At 38.5% G+C, this 19,184-nt stretch overlaps 1 protein-coding gene and 1 pseudogene across 1 annotated transcript; both read left to right on the plus strand.

Moving 5' to 3' along the window:
* Window positions 1-4,135: 4,135 nt before the first annotated feature.
* On the plus strand, window positions 4,136-6,803 carry LOC128525830 (E3 ubiquitin-protein ligase TRIM39-like). Its single transcript, XM_053497547.1, has 6 exons — window positions 4,136-4,717; window positions 4,811-4,891; window positions 5,018-5,251; window positions 5,347-5,494; window positions 6,139-6,165; window positions 6,259-6,803. Exons 1-6 carry the CDS (start codon window positions 4,136-4,138, stop codon window positions 6,801-6,803), a joined length of 1,617 nt encoding a protein of 538 aa, XP_053353522.1.
* A 5,054-nt stretch (window positions 6,804-11,857) lies between these two features.
* On the plus strand, window positions 11,858-18,923 carry LOC128519604 (E3 ubiquitin-protein ligase TRIM21-like; annotated as a pseudogene).
* Window positions 18,924-19,184: the final 261 nt, after the last annotated feature.

A 19,184-nucleotide genomic window follows, 5' to 3' on the forward strand; every position in this document is an offset into this window, starting at 1 on the left:
CCCATATCATGATGACTCACCTCTTCTATTACGCAACTTTAGAAAAACTTCTATCTCTTGGGGGCTCGTCTAACCTTTTCTCTCCAGGAAGGTAAGTTAAGCATTATTTTTGCTATTGTACTTCCGTCCTTAGTCAGAAAAGTTTTTGAACCAATAGTTTATTCACGTTGTAAATTGGCATATATTTGTGGTTTATTTTGGAAAAAGAAACTTTATGCGTGTTAATTAGTTTTTGTCTCGCGTTGTGTTTGGCATTACTCGCGTTAATTTATTGAATAAAATTACAGCGACTGTAGTGATTGTCATTAATTGAAAAATATAGATACAACTAGGTGTTTAACTAAACACAGCGCTGTCGTCGCGAGTACCTACGCCATCAAAACCGCATCCCGTTAGAGGAGACGCGCTCCTTCGGGTGTGTTTTAAAAAGTTATACGTTCGCTAACTTCTGTTGTTTACGTAATTTATGTATTACAATATTTGTAATTTAGTGAGGCATTTGTAGCATGCATTTTGTGTATAAGTTGGCCCTGGCGTAGAGGTGCGTGGTTAGAAAATAAATAAAATAATTGGTTATAGCCATATTAGCGCACATGAGGCTCGTGTATCCGAGAGTGTTCTCAGAAACAGTGTAGATTGGCCGAATGCCTTATTAATTCACTATATTGGTATTTGATAAATGTGTGAATAAGCTCCAAAGGTGTAGAGGCACGTGAATTTAAGATAGAATTTATATCCCTGATAGTGTTATCAGGAACGCGGAGATATTGCACATTTTTGATTATACACTTATAAATTACAGTATTCTTCAATAAGTTAAATATATGCTTATACATTCTGTTTAAACGTCACACCACCCATAAGTAAAAAAAAAAAAAAAGGCTTAAGTGTCCACTTAACTTCGATAAGCTTGGTTTGTTTACTAACTGTAACTTAAAAGCAATTTTATTGCCTCCCTCAGAGGAAAATCTAATCACACGTTGCCTACAATAAGTGCTAATGGTTCAAAGAAACCTGTTAAATGTCCCACTATGAGATGCAGAAACTGCAATGGACAAGGACACTGTGAATGTCACTGTAAAGAAACAATCTGCAAATACTGTAATAAATCAGGACATTGGGAACAGTAGTGTAGGAAGAAAAAAGAGAGAAATTTTTGTTTGGCCCTTGTATTTTTAGCTGCCTACGGTCACTTATCTCTTCTTATGTTTCCGCCTTGCTTAATGGTTCTTTTGTGGCTCTTTATGTGCAGGACCTTAATCACATTTACATTTACATCACCTCGAAGACGGTTTAACTAATTGACATTCACAAATTCTTTTAGAATTTAAGGGGGCAACTGTTAGAATTATTTTATATACAAAAGTTAATTCTACTCTCTTGATCTCTTCCTCATAGATCTGATATTAACGTGTTAAATCTTTCCTGCTGCTATCTTTCTGTCTCCACTTGCATCTGTTCTTAAAGGTGTAAACACTCCCATGCTCACCTTCCCATTCTCTCTTTATGTCTTTCTCCCTTCCTCTCTCTCTATCTCCCTCTGTCTCCTGTCCCCTCTCCCCCTAACTCGGGCCAACATCTCGTGATCTGTCTCTGGACAGACACCTCTCTATCTTCCTCTCCTTTGATTTGTCAGGATCTCACCAGGACATTTACAATAATTCATGGTATTTGTAGTAACATATGTCTATGGCACAGACGTTTGGTCAAACATATAAAAAACCCATCTTTTGCTGTTAATGAACAGAGACCATTCTGACAGACAACGTGTGTGTGTGTGTTTGACTGAGTCTCTCCTGGCACCAGAAAAGCTTACCAAAGCACAGCGAACAGACCGAGCAACTCGCCTCTTCTACTACACAACTTTAGAAAAAACTTTTCAGAAACCCCATCAGATTATTTCGATTTAATAAGAGCCCGAGTTTACCCTCCCAGAGGCTTATTTTTCTCGGTTTTACCTTATAGATTGGAAAAAGGCCAATTGGTTTTTACTCTCTGCTGTACATGCGCTGATCTGAATTTCCAGCGAGGTTCTTTCACACACACTGACGAGGAATGAGCGTTGACGGGGGTCTGGATAATGCCAGAGTTTAATCTAGCCTTAGACAAGGGCTATGTGATAGCCGAGATCACTGAGGTATGGCACTTTAATGAGAAAAGTGCCAACCTATTCAAGGGTTACATTAAAACTTTTTTAAAAGGCAAACAAGAGGCAAGCCGATATCCATCAGAGGTTACGGATGAGGAAGGTAAATAGCGTTACATAGCTGAGTATAACAGTAATCAGGGCATTATGTTAGACCCGTCCAAGATTGCATTTATCCCTGTCAAAAGTAAAGTGGCTAAATTTTGTCTGAACAGCTTCTGGGGTAAATTCGCTCAGCGTTCTAACATGATTAACACCGAATGCATAAGTGATCCTGAAATCTTTTTTAAATACACGTTTTTAGGTAATTACAATGTTAACTATTTTAGTTTAATAAACGAGAACATCGAGATGTTACAATGGCAGCACAGCGAGTGCTGTATCGCTACCCCTAACAAAACAGATAATGCTTTTATTGTGGCCTTTACAACAGGCTACGGCTGAATGATACTTCAGTTATCTGGATCAGTTGCAAGAGAGAGTCTTGTATTAAGACACCGACTGCCTGATCTATATAACCAGAGAAGATGAGACCCCTCTCGAGCTGAGGAATTATTAAGGTCAGTTAACGGACGAATTGGACGGTGATACGATAAAAAGAATTTGTTTCTGCCTGTCCTAAAAGTTATGCCTATCAGACTAAAGCATCTAAAGTAGTGCTTTGTGTAAAGTGGATTAAACAGACATACACTTGTTGTCAAAGAATCAACTTCGACACCGTGAAAGACCTCATTGAAGATTTTATCGGTGGTTTACACGAGAGTTCTCTCTTTTTGGAGAGTTACGAAGACGCTACAAATAACCCGCATAGCTATTTATTACTAGACTTGACAAACGCGTGTCCAGACCGCTTCAGACTGAGAGACTGAGACTCGAGAGATCGCCCTTACTTTACCTAGAAGAGCCGAAGGCCTCGTTAAGCATCAAAAAGAAAAGAAAGACGTTATTTTAAAAGACATTATCGACTGCATTAACCCTCATTTCAAAAGGAATGCCGGTTATATTTTACATAAGATATCAGAGGCATCCGACCGGGGGAGTGGAACGATAATAGGGAGTTTATTTTTGAGAAGTGTGTGATTAACGGTTCCTACATAGTCGATCTGATGAAACATTTAACAAGCACACGGAAAATGTCTCTTATCAGATGCCCCACGGGCTTGAACGCATTTATACAGACCCTCTCGATCCTAAATATTTCCTTAACATCCATCCCTAACAGTCACATGCAGCAGAATATTAATTAGTTACATATTATGACACTCTGTAAACATCTTCAGAGAGCAGACAGTGTGATTGAATAGACCCGCTTGACAATTCCTTATATAACTTTGCTATCTGTTCATAAACTCCAACACCATCCATTTTTACACAAAAACACATAGGATTTAAAGAGGGGTAATAACTTTTGCACATGACTTTACAAAGCTAATGCACATTTAATACAAAGTGGGACCATAAAGATTTTAACTATTAATTAATATAAGTGAGACATATTGAAGTGTTTTGTTTATAATAAAACATAGAAATTACTCAGCGACTCTTTTAGTGAAAATTAAAAATGGCTTCTTGTATTAATGCGGACATACAAGATGTGTATGTTTATCTTTGGAGAATGGCCATCTAGTTGCCAAAATGTGTAACTGGGTGATAAATAAATATTCCAGAATGCAGGGGGCGTGGCCTTATTATGTCACTTAAGTGAAACGAAAGTAAAGTGTTAACCTGTTTCCTCATCAGGATTCAGCAGGTTTCAGCAGGACACAATCTCCAGTTTGAAGCTTCTCAGTCTTTCTTCAAGGAACTAAAATCACAGAAGCTGAACTGTAAGTGAGCAGGAAAAGTCAAATACTTACAAAATGATAGCTGACATAAATAAATTTTTCTCTGATTAAATGTTTGTATATATATGTATATAGTGTGTATTGTAAGGATTACAATGTGTAAAGTTTCCTAAAATCTACTCTCATCATGTCTCCTGTGTCAGTCATGGCTTCCTCCAGCAGTGTCCTGTGTGAAGATCAGCTCCTGTGCTCCATCTGTTTGGATGTGTTCACTGATCCAGTCTCTACTCCATGTGGACACAACTACTGTATGATCTGTCTCAAAAAGTTCTGGGACAGCAGTTCACACTGTCAGTGTCCAGTGTGTAAAACATCTTTTTCTAAAAGACCAGAGTTATGTGTGAATACGTTCATCTCTGGACTGGCTGCACCATTTAAGAAGTCAGTTCAGGTGAAATCCAGCAGGGCTGCAGAAAAACCCACCCAATATTTGGTGCTCTGTGAGGCCTGCTGTGAAAAGAAATGTACAGCTGTGAAGTCCTGTCTGACCTGTATGACCTCTTACTGCAAGACTCACCTGGAACCTCATGAAAGAGTGTCTTCTTTAAAGAAACACAAACTGATAGAGCCTGTGGAAAACATGGAGGACTACATCTGCCAGAAACATGAGAGACCCCTGGAGCTGTTCTGTAGAGATGACCAGACGTGTGTGTGTCAGTTCTGTACTAAGGCAGAACACAAAACTCACAACACTGTTCCTATAGAGGAGGAGAGTGCAGAGAAGAAGGTGAGAGACTGAAAATTATTAATGTATAGTAAAAGTTTGCAAACTAAAGAAATGCCATGACCATGGGTTAAACATCATCTATATTTTTTTCAGACTGAGATGGAAAAGACACGAGCAGAAGTTCAGCAGATGATCCAGGAGCGACTAAAGAAGATTGAGGAAATCAAACACTCTGTACAACTCAATAATGTGAATCTCTTAAATAACCTACAAAATAACTCCTTCATAACAAACACATTAGTGGAGTCCTGATACAATCATATAAAATAAAATAATTTAAATTGATTCGTCTCCTGTTAGAAAAACACAGAGAAGGAGAAAGCAGATGTTGTGGAGATCTTCAGTGCTCTGATGCTCTGCATTGAGAAAAGCCAAGCTGAACTGCTTAAGGTGATGGAGGAGAGGCAGAAAGCAGCAGAGAGGCAGGCTGAAGAGTTCATTAAAGATCTGGAGCAGGAAATCACTGAGCTAAAGAGGAGAAACACTGAGCTGGAGCGGCTCTCACACACTGAGGATCACCTCCAACTCCTACAGGTCAGAGTCCCTCTGTTTCTCAATAGCAATGCAGCACATGACAGGACAGCAGTCCCCATGCTGAGGGATTTTTCCTCTCTCCTGCTGTACTGTAGATTTACCCATCACTGTGGAGCCCTCCACACACCCAGGACTGGACTGATGTTACTATTAACTCTCATCTGAGTGTGGAGACTGTGAGGAGAGCTCTGTCTCAGATTCAGGACACTCTCAGTGAGGAAAAAGAGAAGCTTGATGAAACTGGTCAGTACATACTGATCTAAATACTACAATTCATAAGGCCTCTAACAGAAATACAGTGGAACCTCGGATTACGGGCATAATTCATTCCGGAAGCCGGCTCGTATTCCAAAACACATTTTCCCATAAGAAATAATGGAGATTAAAATTATTTGTTCCATAACCCAAAAAAATGAATGCACAAAAATAATTAACACAAAATATGAAGTAAAAATAAAACAAATTAACCTGCATGTTACTTTAAAAAAAGTAAAAATAAATCCCGACAGATAAGTGTTTCCATTTATGCACACAGGCGGGGGAGATAAATACCCGCAGCGCAAGACAAAGAAAAACCATTGGCTTAGTTGTGATCATGTGACGCTTGGCATCAAGTCAAGAAGCGCATGCGTGATACATAATACTCGGTGCTCGTAAACCAAGACAATCCTCGTTTTCCAAGTCAAAATTTATTAAAAATCTTTCCTTATCTTGTGGAACACACGTAAACCATGTTATTAGTAATCCGAGGTTTCACTGTACCTGTTTTTTATTACTGCTTGTGTGTGTTTTATTGTTACAGCATTTTGTTGTAATTTACAATAATCATATATTTTATTTCACCTCATAAAACTATGACATCAATAATATTCTTATTTTTCAAACAGAACTGAAGAGAATTCAACAATATGCAGGTTTGTGAGCTCTTATTGATGACATGACTAAATATATATTTCTCTTCACTGTTACACACTGTGCAATGATAAACCTGATGTTCTGTCTCTCAGTGGATGTGACACTGGATCCTGATACAGCTTATCCTAAACTCATTTTGTCTGATGATGGGAAACAAGTTACACATGGAGACAAGAGACAGAATCTCCCAGATAACCCAAAGAGGTTTGAGTATTATGCTGATGTGTTGGGAAAGAAGGGATTCTCCTCAGGGAGATTTTACTATGAGGTGCAGGTCAGTGGGAAGACTAAGTGGGAGTTAGGAGTGGCCAGAGAGTCCATTAACAGGAAAGGGGAGATTGCAGCCAGTCCTAATCATGGACTCTGGTGTGTGTGGCTGAGAAATGATACTGAATATGAGGCTCTGGACTCTCCCTCTACCTCCCTCTCCTTGAAACAGGCTCCTCAGAAGGTGGGGGTGTTTGTGGATTATGAGGAGGGTCTGATCTCCTTCTATGATGTTGATGCAAAGTCTCATATCTACTCTTTCACTAGTCAGACTTTTACTGAGAAACTTTATCCATACTTCAGTCCCAGTTCTAATGATGGAGGTATAAATTCAGCACCACTGATTATCTGTTCTGTTACTCAAATATAATATTAATTTTTGAATTTGAATGACTTTTTCTTTAAACCTTTTTAGCATTGTGTAAATATGGTTCAGGCTTTAAGCAATTAATTCATTAAATGTACATCAATAAATATATACATTTAGAAGTATATTCTTTTGAGCATGTTTTTATTGTCATAAATTGCAAAATTAATTTATTGTTTTGTTTATTTGTATTGTATTTAAAATTTTGTGATCATCTATTCTACACTATCTAGCTATGTTTATACCATAGTGAAACAATCACAGAAACAGCATAGATAAAAATTAATTGACTTCAAAACAAGTAAGTCATAATTATATACACAACTGGACAGGACAGTTAGATTAGATCGATGCACAACTCACAGTGTGAATTATCTTTGAAAGAAATCTTAACACTTAAAACACTTTTTATTGAGATTATCAAGCAGCATGTCACAACCAGTGGGAGCATGAATCACAGTATATCAGTGACAAAACCTGGAACATTACTTTACTGTTTAAGGGAAACTGTCTCAAAGTCATTGCCATGTCAAATATATACAAACAGCATCAGCAAACAGGAGACACAATTATAAGCCAAAGGTCACAGACAGGGACAGACAGACACTTTTTACTTTACAGATCTGGCCATTAAAAACGCACGTTTCGAGAAAAGGGATCCCGCAGCTGCGCGCGGCAAGCTGTGAAAATGCCCTTTATTACCTGTAGGGGGCAGTCGTGGTCCAGTCTAAAGTATTGTGTGTCTACTGAAGCCAAAAATGTGTTCTCTCTTTTAGGCGGCCATTGACAGCAAGCGACCGAGCTCATAAACGTGTCGAGCTCAAACTGTAAATACTGATATGGATTTATTCTTCATTTTCTTCTCTCCTTCAGTAATGATATTTATTTAACTGCGCTTTTTCCATTCAGTATTATTATTATTAGTAGTAGTAGTGCTCCGAATTTATTATTATTCTTATTATTCTTATTATTATTGTAATGCACCCGCGCTTGTGTGCAAAAAGACTACAACGATGAATGATATGTTAGCCTAAAACAATACTGTTTTATTGTGTTTATGCGCTTTAATTGTACACTAAACAATAAACACTGCCTTGTGCAAAGGATAGCAGTGCAGGTATGAGCAGATTTATCGATAAAACTACAGACTTGAAATTAAACAAAGACAAAAATATATGCTACTCGTTGAATACAACGCGACAGCACACAAAATCCCAAAGCGCGGGCTTTGACTGCGCTTTGTCCATTCATTAGTAAAAATGCTGGGTTTCTGTAAACACATCGTTGGGTTGTTTATGCTGGGTCAAAATTCTGTGTTATTTCGGGTACTTTAATCACACTGTTGGATTGCTTTTGCTTTGAATACTAAAAGTGCTGCATGATTAAACTCAATGCAAAAAAACAGAAAAAGAAACTTCTCTGTTTTAATTCAACTCCAACATTTTAATGGTCAGTGATTGGTGCAGGGGCGTCAACTCGCACGTTCTGTGATATTCCATTGTCATTGATATTGCCGTTGTTTTAGAGCCTTTTACTTAAGCATTCTCTAGTTAGTAAGTAAGCAAATAAAAGATAAATAAATAAATAGCTTTAAATGGTACTTCAGCGTAGTAAAAGTACCCTAGCATGAGTTTATATATAATGAAAATATTATGTATAAAGAAAATCCAATTTATATATTTGTGTTTAATTAATTTCTTAACATTTTAATGGTTAGTGTTTGTTGCAGTCATTCACACTATTTTTGGGAAAGAGCTTGGCTTGTACAGGCTACTATACGCTGATCAGCAGTCGATGTCCCGCCGTAACCAGCAGATCAAAGGAGCAGTTATCAGCTATGACACATAGCTTCTGAGTTTGGAGGCCAGGGTTGGTTGGTTGGTTGGTTGGAAGCATGTTTGAAAGTGAAGATAATGTCACAAACACACACACAAACTCTCCGTGCACACACACACACACACACACACAATCTCTCAGTGCAGATACACTGTCCAGAGAACAACTGAACAACAGGTCTTTACTTCGTAATACACCTGGCCAGTAATAAAAATAATATTAATATTTAGGCCTAAAAAAGATGCTTTAAAATCTATCTAAAATTCTTTTATCGGCGTGTATAAACCCGCGGCTCGCACTTTCACTTAACAAAAGGCAGCGTTTTGAGCAAAAGGATGATAAACGCGCACGATTTATTGATAAAAATGCAGAGAAGAATCATATTTATAATAAAATAATAAATTAAATAATAAAATTATATCAAATACGAACTTTATCTAAAAGCCAGACCGACCAAATTTCTCATGAAGTAGATAAATATGCCTATACTGTAGATACGTAGGTTACATTTTAAGTACAACTGCAAGTAAATTACAAACTGCATGTAATGTAAAATATAAATAAAACAGTATTAGACACAAATATATGATATGGTAGTATATACAATGAAAAACTCAATGAATGCTCAAATGTAAAGCAAACGCAATTATTAATGTATTGTGGATATTTAACTTCACTCAGCCCTTCCTACCGGCCTACTATCATTTTCTGTTCAAATTTAAAGATGCCCGCGGGTTTGTACAAAAAGACGAATACAAAGAATACGAAAGTGAATTACCTTTAAGTAAGTTAGCCTAATACAATATTGTTTCCAATACTGAAGCAAACATGATTTTGTCTTAGTCTATACGCTGAATACAACGCGACAGCCCGCTCCGACACCCACAGAAACCAGTTACTGTCATCCCTCTTCTCACCTTTCATTCATGATAGGTATGAAGTTATCAAACCGGTTTCGCCGATGATGGAATTTGCAGAATTTAGAGGTATAAAACGAATTAACAGGACTGAGCAGACGTCTCTGCCCAAAATGTATTGCGACCAGCAAAACATTAAAATATTCTATATTTAATAAAACTGTATTAAAACAAAATTGTGTATTTTCCTTATTTAATATCGCTTCTGAAACATTGTTGTCCAAACATTGTATGTATATGGAAAACAAGGAAACCTAAGCACAAACAGAAAGGACGAATAAAGGAATGTACGAAACATCAACACCTTTACCATGTTCAAATGAATAAAGACTTACTGCATTATGTTTCAACCCATCCTTAATTTACATTTTTCTCCTAATTATATTGTTAGGGGTGCAGTGTGGAGATCCACAACAAGAGATGTTTTATTGATTATAAGAGCCCTGACGCAGGGCTTTAGAGGGGGTCAGTGTAATAGGAGTTGTTGTGAGAGCTTATGACAGACACGGGAAGACATCTCCGTTTGAGCATAGTGTGGGATTATTAATTAAAAAACTTAGAAGGAAACCAAAAGAAAACTGAAAACACAAAATAACTAGAGCTCCGTCGTCTACGCGAGAACAGAAGGGATTCTAGAAACTAAAACAAAAAACTAAAGATGCTCTCGGGGCGTATGCCCTTAACGAGGATTTATCACAAACACATACTTATATAAAATATTCACATACAAACACATACTGTATACACATAAAAACATAATATATTCAGTAAATTTGTAAATTACACTCAAAAAAAATTACTTCTCAAGATTATGAAGTCTGATTTGATTGGTACCATTAAACATTTTATTTCTATTTATTCTATGTTTTGCTAGCGAAAAACAATTTAGGCAGAGACGTCTGCCCGGTCTTGTTAAATAGTTTTAAACCCTCAATTCTGCCCATTTCCCCATCCGCGTAACCGGTTTGATAACTTCACACCTACATCAAAGGTGAGAAGAGGGATTCCAGTAAATAAGCGCACTGTCGCTCTGTATATACTGTACAACATGTGTTTATCAACATGTGTGCCTTTTGAAGTGAAAGTACGAGCCGCGGGTTTCTGCACGGCGACGAACAGCTTTATTTCAGTCATAAATTTACAATCACATTCCAGCTATTATTTCCAGCCATGGTCAAATAATGGATGAAATATTTATTCAATGCTGGACACAAACAGCTAAAAACATGATTATTATTATTCTAAAAAGCCTGAAGCACTTTGTGTTCATAAAAAAATATTTGCTTAATATAATAAAATTATATTCAGTACAGGCCAAAAGTTTGGACACACCTTCTCATCTATCTGTCAATGTGTTTTTTTTTTTTTCATGACCATTTACATTGGTACAGTAGATTCTCACTTAAGGCATGAAAACTATGAATGAACACATGTGGAGTTATGTACTTAACAAAAAAAAGGTCTCCACAGTTACCGGACCTGAACCCAATCGAGGCAAAGGGGCCAACAAGTGCTAATCACCTCTGGGAACTCCTTCAAGACTGTTGGAAAACCATTTCAGGTGACTATCTCTTGAAGCTCATCGAGAGAATGCCAAGAGTGTGCAAAGCAGTAATCAGAGCAAAGGGTGGCTATTTTGAAGAAACTAGAATATAAAACATGTTTTCAGTTATTTCACCTTTTTTGTTAAGTACATAACTCCACATGTGTTCATTCATAGTTTTCATGCCTTCAGTGAGAATCTACCAATGTAAATGATCATGCTAATAAAGAAAACACATTGAATGAGTGAAGGTGTGTCCAAACTTTTGGCCTGCACATATATATATATATATATATATATATATATATATATATATATATATATAGTGCATTCATGTGTTCTGAAGATGGCGACACATTTTTACATTTTAAATATGACATGTTGGCATATTCACGAATGAGGACATTTGCATAGCCTACTATCAGGAAATTAAATTAATTTCAACAACATTTAAACTGAGGCATTTCCATGTCTTTCATTGTTTTGTCCCTGTTAAGACATTACAAAAACCATATAAGAAACTTTTAAAGTACGAAATTGGGCATCTCAGTGAATTGAATTGAATTGAATCTCATTTCATCATTCTGAAAATAACATGAAGCACATGTGGGCGATGGGGTCTTCTCATTGGCTCACAGGTAGGTGATTTGTCACCTATGATAGCCTATCAGAATGGTTCCCGATAGTACTTAAGGCTGGAGTTATTTTACCTGGTATACGTCACGACCAGGACCGCCCTTACGGTGTGCGCGCGTGGACAGAAGGTGTGTGGTTTGTGTTTGTAGCTATGTGGCTAACGGAGAGGTGGGCATGCACATTAAAACGCTGATATTTATTTTTTCATTTAGTGCGCGAAATGGCTAACTGATATCCGGTTGGGTCACAGAGTCCACTTGTCAGGTTGGTATACGCTCATTACGTGCTGTGCGTTTTGGCGTCGGGTAATGTTAACCGGTGCTTGTTTACTGCTTAGCCGTGGAGTTTTCTCTGCGCATGCGTTCTCCTGCATGGTGTTGTTGTGAGCTGTGGACGGCGGTACAACTCGCGTGGCGCAACAGTTCATTCTGGTAAGTGCATTTCGTTTTCTGTAGTTCATGGAAAAGTTGTGTTTTAGTAATAGTTATTTTTTCTTAACGGTGCCGGTGAGTCGCTCGAAGGCGGAAGTACACTTCAGGCACTGTTGGGCTGGGAGGCTACCTAGCTCTGAGTACTGGTGGTAGTGTAACTGGCTGGAGTGCAGTGCTGATTTTATTCCCTTTCACTTTGTGTGTGTGTGAAGTGCACCTTAGGGTCTGTACCTCATTTAGCCTGCCCCTGCCACTGGGAAGACAGTGCCTGACATTTCATTTTTTTTTTTTTTTTTCTAAGTATTGTTTTATTCTTTTAAATGTATTTTGGGAGTACACAGAGTGCCCTGTTTAACCTATGTTGTGTGTGTGATGGTGATTTGTTACCTAGCATTGCATGCTATTGTGTTTTACATTTATTGCGGACTAAAGTTTTGCACACTTGCGTGTGATTGTCTCTCTCTCTGGGTTATTTAGTCTACGAACCTGTGTGTGGCAACGCTGAGGGAGGGGGAAGGAAGTGGAGTATTTTTTAAATTGATTACGCCACCCTGAGGTTAACCGGGGAAATAACCCAACTAAGGAACACGTATATACACGCGTTCATTATGAAATATCTGTTGCAAAATAAAATTCATGTTTGCTTCAGCATGGGAAACAATATTGTTTTAGGCTAACTGATTATACACACTTCATCGTTGTACTTGGTCCGGCTTTTAGATAGTCATTCCATTCGCCACCTGGCAGATGCTCAGTGAAGCACAAAAAATGTATTAAATTTCCGAATGTTGCTTGTGGCGTGCCGCGTGGCCAATTGCGGGAAAACGCGCATTCTTAATAGCCACATGTGTACATCGAAACCTTGGATTGCAAGTACCCTGATCGGAGTGTTTTGCAAGATGTTCAATACATTTTAACTCTGTAAACTAATGAGGTGTTCAAATACGAGCAGTACTGTGGGTAATCGTCTCTCATGCTCAGTCTCAATGTGTGTGCGTCACTCAGTCAACATCTGTGCACGCTTATACTGTTTACTATAACACCGTGACCATGTGTGTGCGCATAAAGCATTTTTTTATTGTTTGTGTGCGGCGCCCGATTGTGAGTCTCTGTCGGCAACCTGGTGTGTGCACCCACGCTTATGTGAGTGAGAGTTAAGATTCAAGAAAAGCGCTTTATTGGCATGTCTGACTACTATAAAATATAAAGCATCAATCTGTCGACAAACTGGTGTGTGTACAGGGGCGGACTGGGACAAAAACGTGGCCCTGGACTTCCTGGCCCACAGCAGCCCTTCATAATACATTGGCTCATTAATGTAGAGATTTTTGGAATGAATTTAACACCAGTTACTAGTATAAAAATATAACACAATACAGAAATCAATGCTTTTTAAACATATGTGAATATCACTGAACATACAGTATATTGGGTCATATTAGTAAAACAAAGGAAAGGACATCAAGACAGACAACATAAACTATAAAGATACAAACTGCTCGCTCACACACCGTTAGGGGTGGAGTAACACACTCGGAGGAAAGCGCTAGCCACTCCTTCCGCGTGCGCGAGCTCACAGACGCCACTGATTGTCTGTAGAGCCGTGACTAATGTGGGAGCGCAAGTACCTCTCATCCCTCCCCCCTGAGAGAGCTCGACCAATCAGCTCTCTCTGTGCCTCCGGCTGTGAGAGGAAAACGGCATCACCCGGGGTTCGAACCAGCGATCTCCGGATGATGGGGCGAGCGCTTTACCACTGCGCCACTCGGAGGACCCGAGTCTGTCTCTACAGAAAGTGTCTGCGCTGTGGAAAGCATCATGTCCCCAAGATGCCACAACCATTTGCCCAGAACGACTACAGGCCCGTCACTCTAACATCACATATCACGAAGGTGTTTGAGAGACTTATCCTGGATACACTTTGTCCCAAGGTAAAGTCCGCTCTTGACTCTCTTCAGTTTGCCTATCAGCTGGATCTGTCCTGGGCTTGGATCTGGACTCTGACGTAGTGGCAAGGTGGAAGATTCTGTCCAAAATGCACAATCTTGAACAATTCTTCTCACCCGCTAAAGAGTTCTCTCCGACCAGAGGAGCAATTTCGGCCAAAGACTGATTATCACAGAGCGCCACAGGAGATCTTTCTCCCCCCAATGGCCATAAAATTATATAACATCTCTAACATTTTCACTGCGGGATTGGGACTGTCAGTAGTTACTCTTCAGTAATACTTTGACACTACTGTTTCCACAAATGAAGACAAGTTCCAAGTGCAATATCGGATTACCAATACATTTGTGCAATATTTTTCATTTACACCACATTTCAAGTGCAAAATGTAGCTTACTGTGTGCTATATTTAATTCTATTTTTACTTCTTTATATTCTTTTTCTTTAATTTTTTTTTCTTACTTCCCGGTAAATTAATCAAACCAACTGTATAATCAAGACAAAGCAATTTCCTTCTGGGATTAATAAAATTCTTTGAATCTTGAATACCTGCGTCTGTTGTGTCAAAGTTGGTTCCCCCATTGAGATGCGTTTCCCTTAGCCACCAAGCGAGCAGAGCGTGTATTCAGAGCAACACACGCCTGTAAGAATGTTACCATTTTTAATGCCTGAAATTAAAGAGACAAAACATCTTGAGAACTTATAAAGAGAAGTGGTTTAATATGCATTTCAGAGAGAGCAGTGAGACTTTTCCTATTTCTGTAACTACTGTTTGGTTTGTCATTTACTAACTGCTCAAAGTCCACTGGGTTTGTCACAGTTCAAGTGCTTTTACTTATGTCTTTACTCACATTAAGAGTGCACTTGCTTTAAACAACAGATTTTAGCACACATTACAACGTGTTTTTCTGTTTATGTATGTATTTTTATATTTGGGTTAAACTATATTTTACTGTAAGACTTCCTGTTAATGTATTTATCATTTATAATTCCTAACTAAAACTTCAAACTATGAAGATTAGATACTTCAACACTAACAGAAGCTTTTTTGATTTTCACACACGAGTAAATGTAACAAACAGTAAAATCAGTGACATTTGTACTTAATAAAACCTGTAAACTTTGACAAATCGCTGTTTTATTCCCTGCTTGGATAATTGTGTGTGTGTGTGTATATATATATTTTTTTTTAATATATAATAAGGTTGTGTGAAGTTCTTTGGATTTTTACATCTTCATTGTAAAGGATTTAAACAATGTTTTCCATGCATGTTCAATTACCCATAATCAATTAATTAACATGCACCTGTGGAATGGTCGTTAAGACCTTAACAGCTTACAGAAAGTAGGCATTTAAGGTCACAGTTCTAAAAACGCAGGACACTAAAGAGACTTGTCTACCGACTGTGAAAAACACCCAAAGAAAGATGCCCAGGGTCCCTGCTCATCTGCGTGAACGTGCATTAGGCATACCAGGAACACACAATCCCTCCATCAGTGCTCGGACTGTCCGCAATAGGCAGTCCATGAGGAGGAGATGACCTGCAGTACTTCAAGCAGCTGGTGGCCACACCAGATACTGACTGGTACTTTTGATTTTGAGCCTCCCTTCATTCAGGGACACATTGGGAAACATTTTTAGTTTATGTCTTATGGTGTTGACTCTTTTAGTGTTCATACAAATATTTACACATTAAGTTTACTGAAAGTAAAAACAGTTAAGTCAGAGGACGTTTCTTTTTTTTTTTGCTGTGTGTAAAATTAGTGTGTATTGTAAGGATTACAATATGTAAAGTTCTCTAAACTCTCATCTTGTCTCCTGTGTCAGTCATGGCTTCCTCCAGCAGTGTCCTGTGTGAAGATCAGCTCCAGTGCTCCATCTGTCTGGATGTGTTCACTGATCCAGTCTCTACTCCATGTGGACACAACTACTGTATGATCTGTCTCAGAGTTCTGGGACAGCAGTTCACACTGCCAGTGTCCAGTGTGTAAGGAGGAATTCCCTAAACGTCCTAAACTACATGTCAATACGTTCATCTCTGGACTGGCTGCTTCATTTAAGAAGTCAGATCAAGTGAAATCCAGCAGTGCTGCAGAAAAACCCACCCAATCTCTGGTGCTCTGTAAGGTCTGCTGTAAAGAGAAATGTGCAGCTGTGAAGTCCTGTCTGACCTGTATGACCTCTTACTGTGAGACTCACCTGGAACTTCGCAGAAAAGTTTTGTCATTAAAGAAGCACAAACTGATGGAGCCTGTGGAGAACCTGGGGGACTACATCTGCCAGAAACATGAGAGACCCCTGGAGGTTTTCTGTAGAGACGACCAGACGTGTGTGTGTCAGTTCTGTACTGAGGGAGATCACAAAACTCACAACACTGTTCCTATAGAGGAGGAGAGTGCAGAGAAGAAGGTGAGAGACTGAAAAGTATTAATGTATAGTAAAACCTTAAAAATTGTTTACATAAACGGTGTCCAAGGTTTATACAGGATCTTTATTTTTCTCAGAAGGAGATGGAAAAGACACGAGCAGAAGTTCAGCAGATGATCCTGGAGCGTCTGAAGAAGATTGAGGAAATCAAACACTCTGTAGAACTCAATAATGTGAGTATGTCCTGATAGAGTCATATGAAATAAAATCTTTTAGCTTGATTTGTCTCCTGTTAGAAAAACACAGAGAAGGAGAAAGCAGATGTTGTGGAGATCTTCAGTGCTCTGATGCGCTGCACTGGGAGAAGACAGGCTGAGCTGCTTAAGGTGATGAAGGAGAAGCAGAAAGCAGCAGAGAGGCAGGCTGAAGAGTTCATTAAAGATCTGGAGCAGGAAATCACTGAGCTAAAGAGGAGAAACACTGAGCTGGAGCAGCTCTCACACACTGAGGATCACCTCCACCTCCTACAGGTCAGAGTCCCTCTGTTTCTCAATAGCAATGCAGCACATGACAGGACAGCAGTCCCCATGCTGAGGGATTTCTCCTCTCTCCTGCTGTACTGTAGATTTACCCGTCACTGTGCAGCCCTCCACACACCCAGGACTGGACTGATGTCACTATTAACTCTCGTCTGAGTGTGGAGACTGTGAGGAGAGCTCTGTCTCAGATTCAGGAGACTCTCAGTGAGGAAATGGAGAAGCTTGATGAGACTGGTCAGTACTTGCTGATCTAAATGCTAAAATTCATAAAAAAAATCTAACAGAATACCTGTTTTTATCACTTGTTACAGCATTTTGTTGTAATTTACAATAATCCTATATTTTATTTCACTTCATAAAAATGACATCAATAATATTCTTATTTTCCAAACAGAACTGAAGAGAATTAAACAATATGCAGGTTTGTCAGCTCTTATTGATCACATGACTAAATATATATTTCTTTACTGTTACACACTGTACAATGATAAAACTGATGTTTGCTGTGTTTCTGTCTCTCAGTGGATGTGACTCTGGATCCTGATACAGCTCATCCTTATCTCATCCTCTCTAATGATGGAAAACAAGTTACTTGTGAAGACAAGGGACAGAATCTTCCTAATAACCTAAAGAGGTTTGATTATTATATCATTGTGTTGGGAAAGGAGGGATTCTCCTCAGGGAGATTTTACTATGAGGTTCAGGTCAAATGGAATACTGAGTGGGATTTAGGTGTGGCCAGAGAGTCCATTAACAGGAAAGGGGAGAATAAACTCAGCCCTGAAGATGGACTCTGGTGTGTGTGGCTGAGGAATAAGACTGAATATGTGGCCCTGGACTCTCCTCGTGTCTTTCTCTCTTTAAAAACGGCTCCTCAGAAGGTGGGGGTGTTTGTGGATTATGAGGAGGGTCTGATCTCCTTCTATGATGTTGATGCCAAATCTCATATCTACTCTTTCACTGGTCAGGCTTTCACAGGAAAACTATATCCAATGTTTACCCCCTGTACTGATAATGAAGGTGAATTTTTAGCACCGCTGATTATCTGTCCTGTTACTCAAATATTTTTTTGTATATATATACTCAAATATATATTAATTACTCTGATTTTGAATATTTTCGTTCAGTCTTGTTGGCGTCATTTAAAATTGGCTCATGCTTTAAAGGAAGTTTAATCTCGGCTGATTCACTATTTTAATAGATTGTTATTCCAATTCAATATTTAGATATATTTGTCTTGTTAGTCAAAAATTAATTGTGGATGTTATTTATTTAATTTTATTCAGCATTAGGGCATCTGAAATGGGCCATATCGGTAAATGTAAACATATGCAAGCAAATGTACATGAGCAGATATTATTACTTAAATATAGACTCCCAGTACTCTGAACAGTATAACATAAAAACAAGTGGAATATCACACGGTAACATTCAGCATGTCATAATCACACACTAACTTCATCACTCGCTAGCTTTGAACATGATTATAGCTTAATTGTTTTTCTTTTCTTTTTTTAATGAATCATTGTTATTTTGGTGTAAAATAACATTGGTAAGTGGACTTTTAATCGTCAATTTCCCAAATTTTGTGGGTGAGCTGATGCTTAAAAATCTTAAACAAGAAAAGTGAAACTAAATAAATATGAAACTGTACAAAAGGTGAGCAGGGCTTTTCAATAATATGAGCATTCCAGTGGTAGTTTACATATATTACATATATTTTAAAACCTGTTGGCATCTCTCTTAGTATTCCTTTGCCCGAATTGCACACAGTGAAACATGTAACTTGCCTAATATTGTGTTTCAAGGGCATTGCCTGTGATGATGATCTTGTAAAAGAGAAATTATTTACACATGAACTGGACACCAGAGTTCTGACCTCAACCCCTGTCAAAGTCTTCCCAAGGATGGGATGGAGAAGACTTACAGAGCAGTTCAGCTTGCTAGTAATTGACTGTGATAAGACGATAATGCAATGCACCTCCTAATTAAGGGTTAAGTGAAATTCTTCATTCAGGGCACCTGACTCAGAGCAGATTGGAAATGAAAGAAAGCTTGGTGCATCTGGCACTGACCCATACTGTATTGTAAATATTGTTCCAAAGTTGGGAAAACAATCCTCCATTGTTGATTCACCAAAGGCAGAGATGGGTAGTAACGAGTTACA

Source organism: Clarias gariepinus, chromosome 1 (assembly GCF_024256425.1).
Source record: "Clarias gariepinus isolate MV-2021 ecotype Netherlands chromosome 1, CGAR_prim_01v2, whole genome shotgun sequence".
Taxonomy (NCBI): Eukaryota; Metazoa; Chordata; class Actinopteri; order Siluriformes; family Clariidae; genus Clarias; species Clarias gariepinus.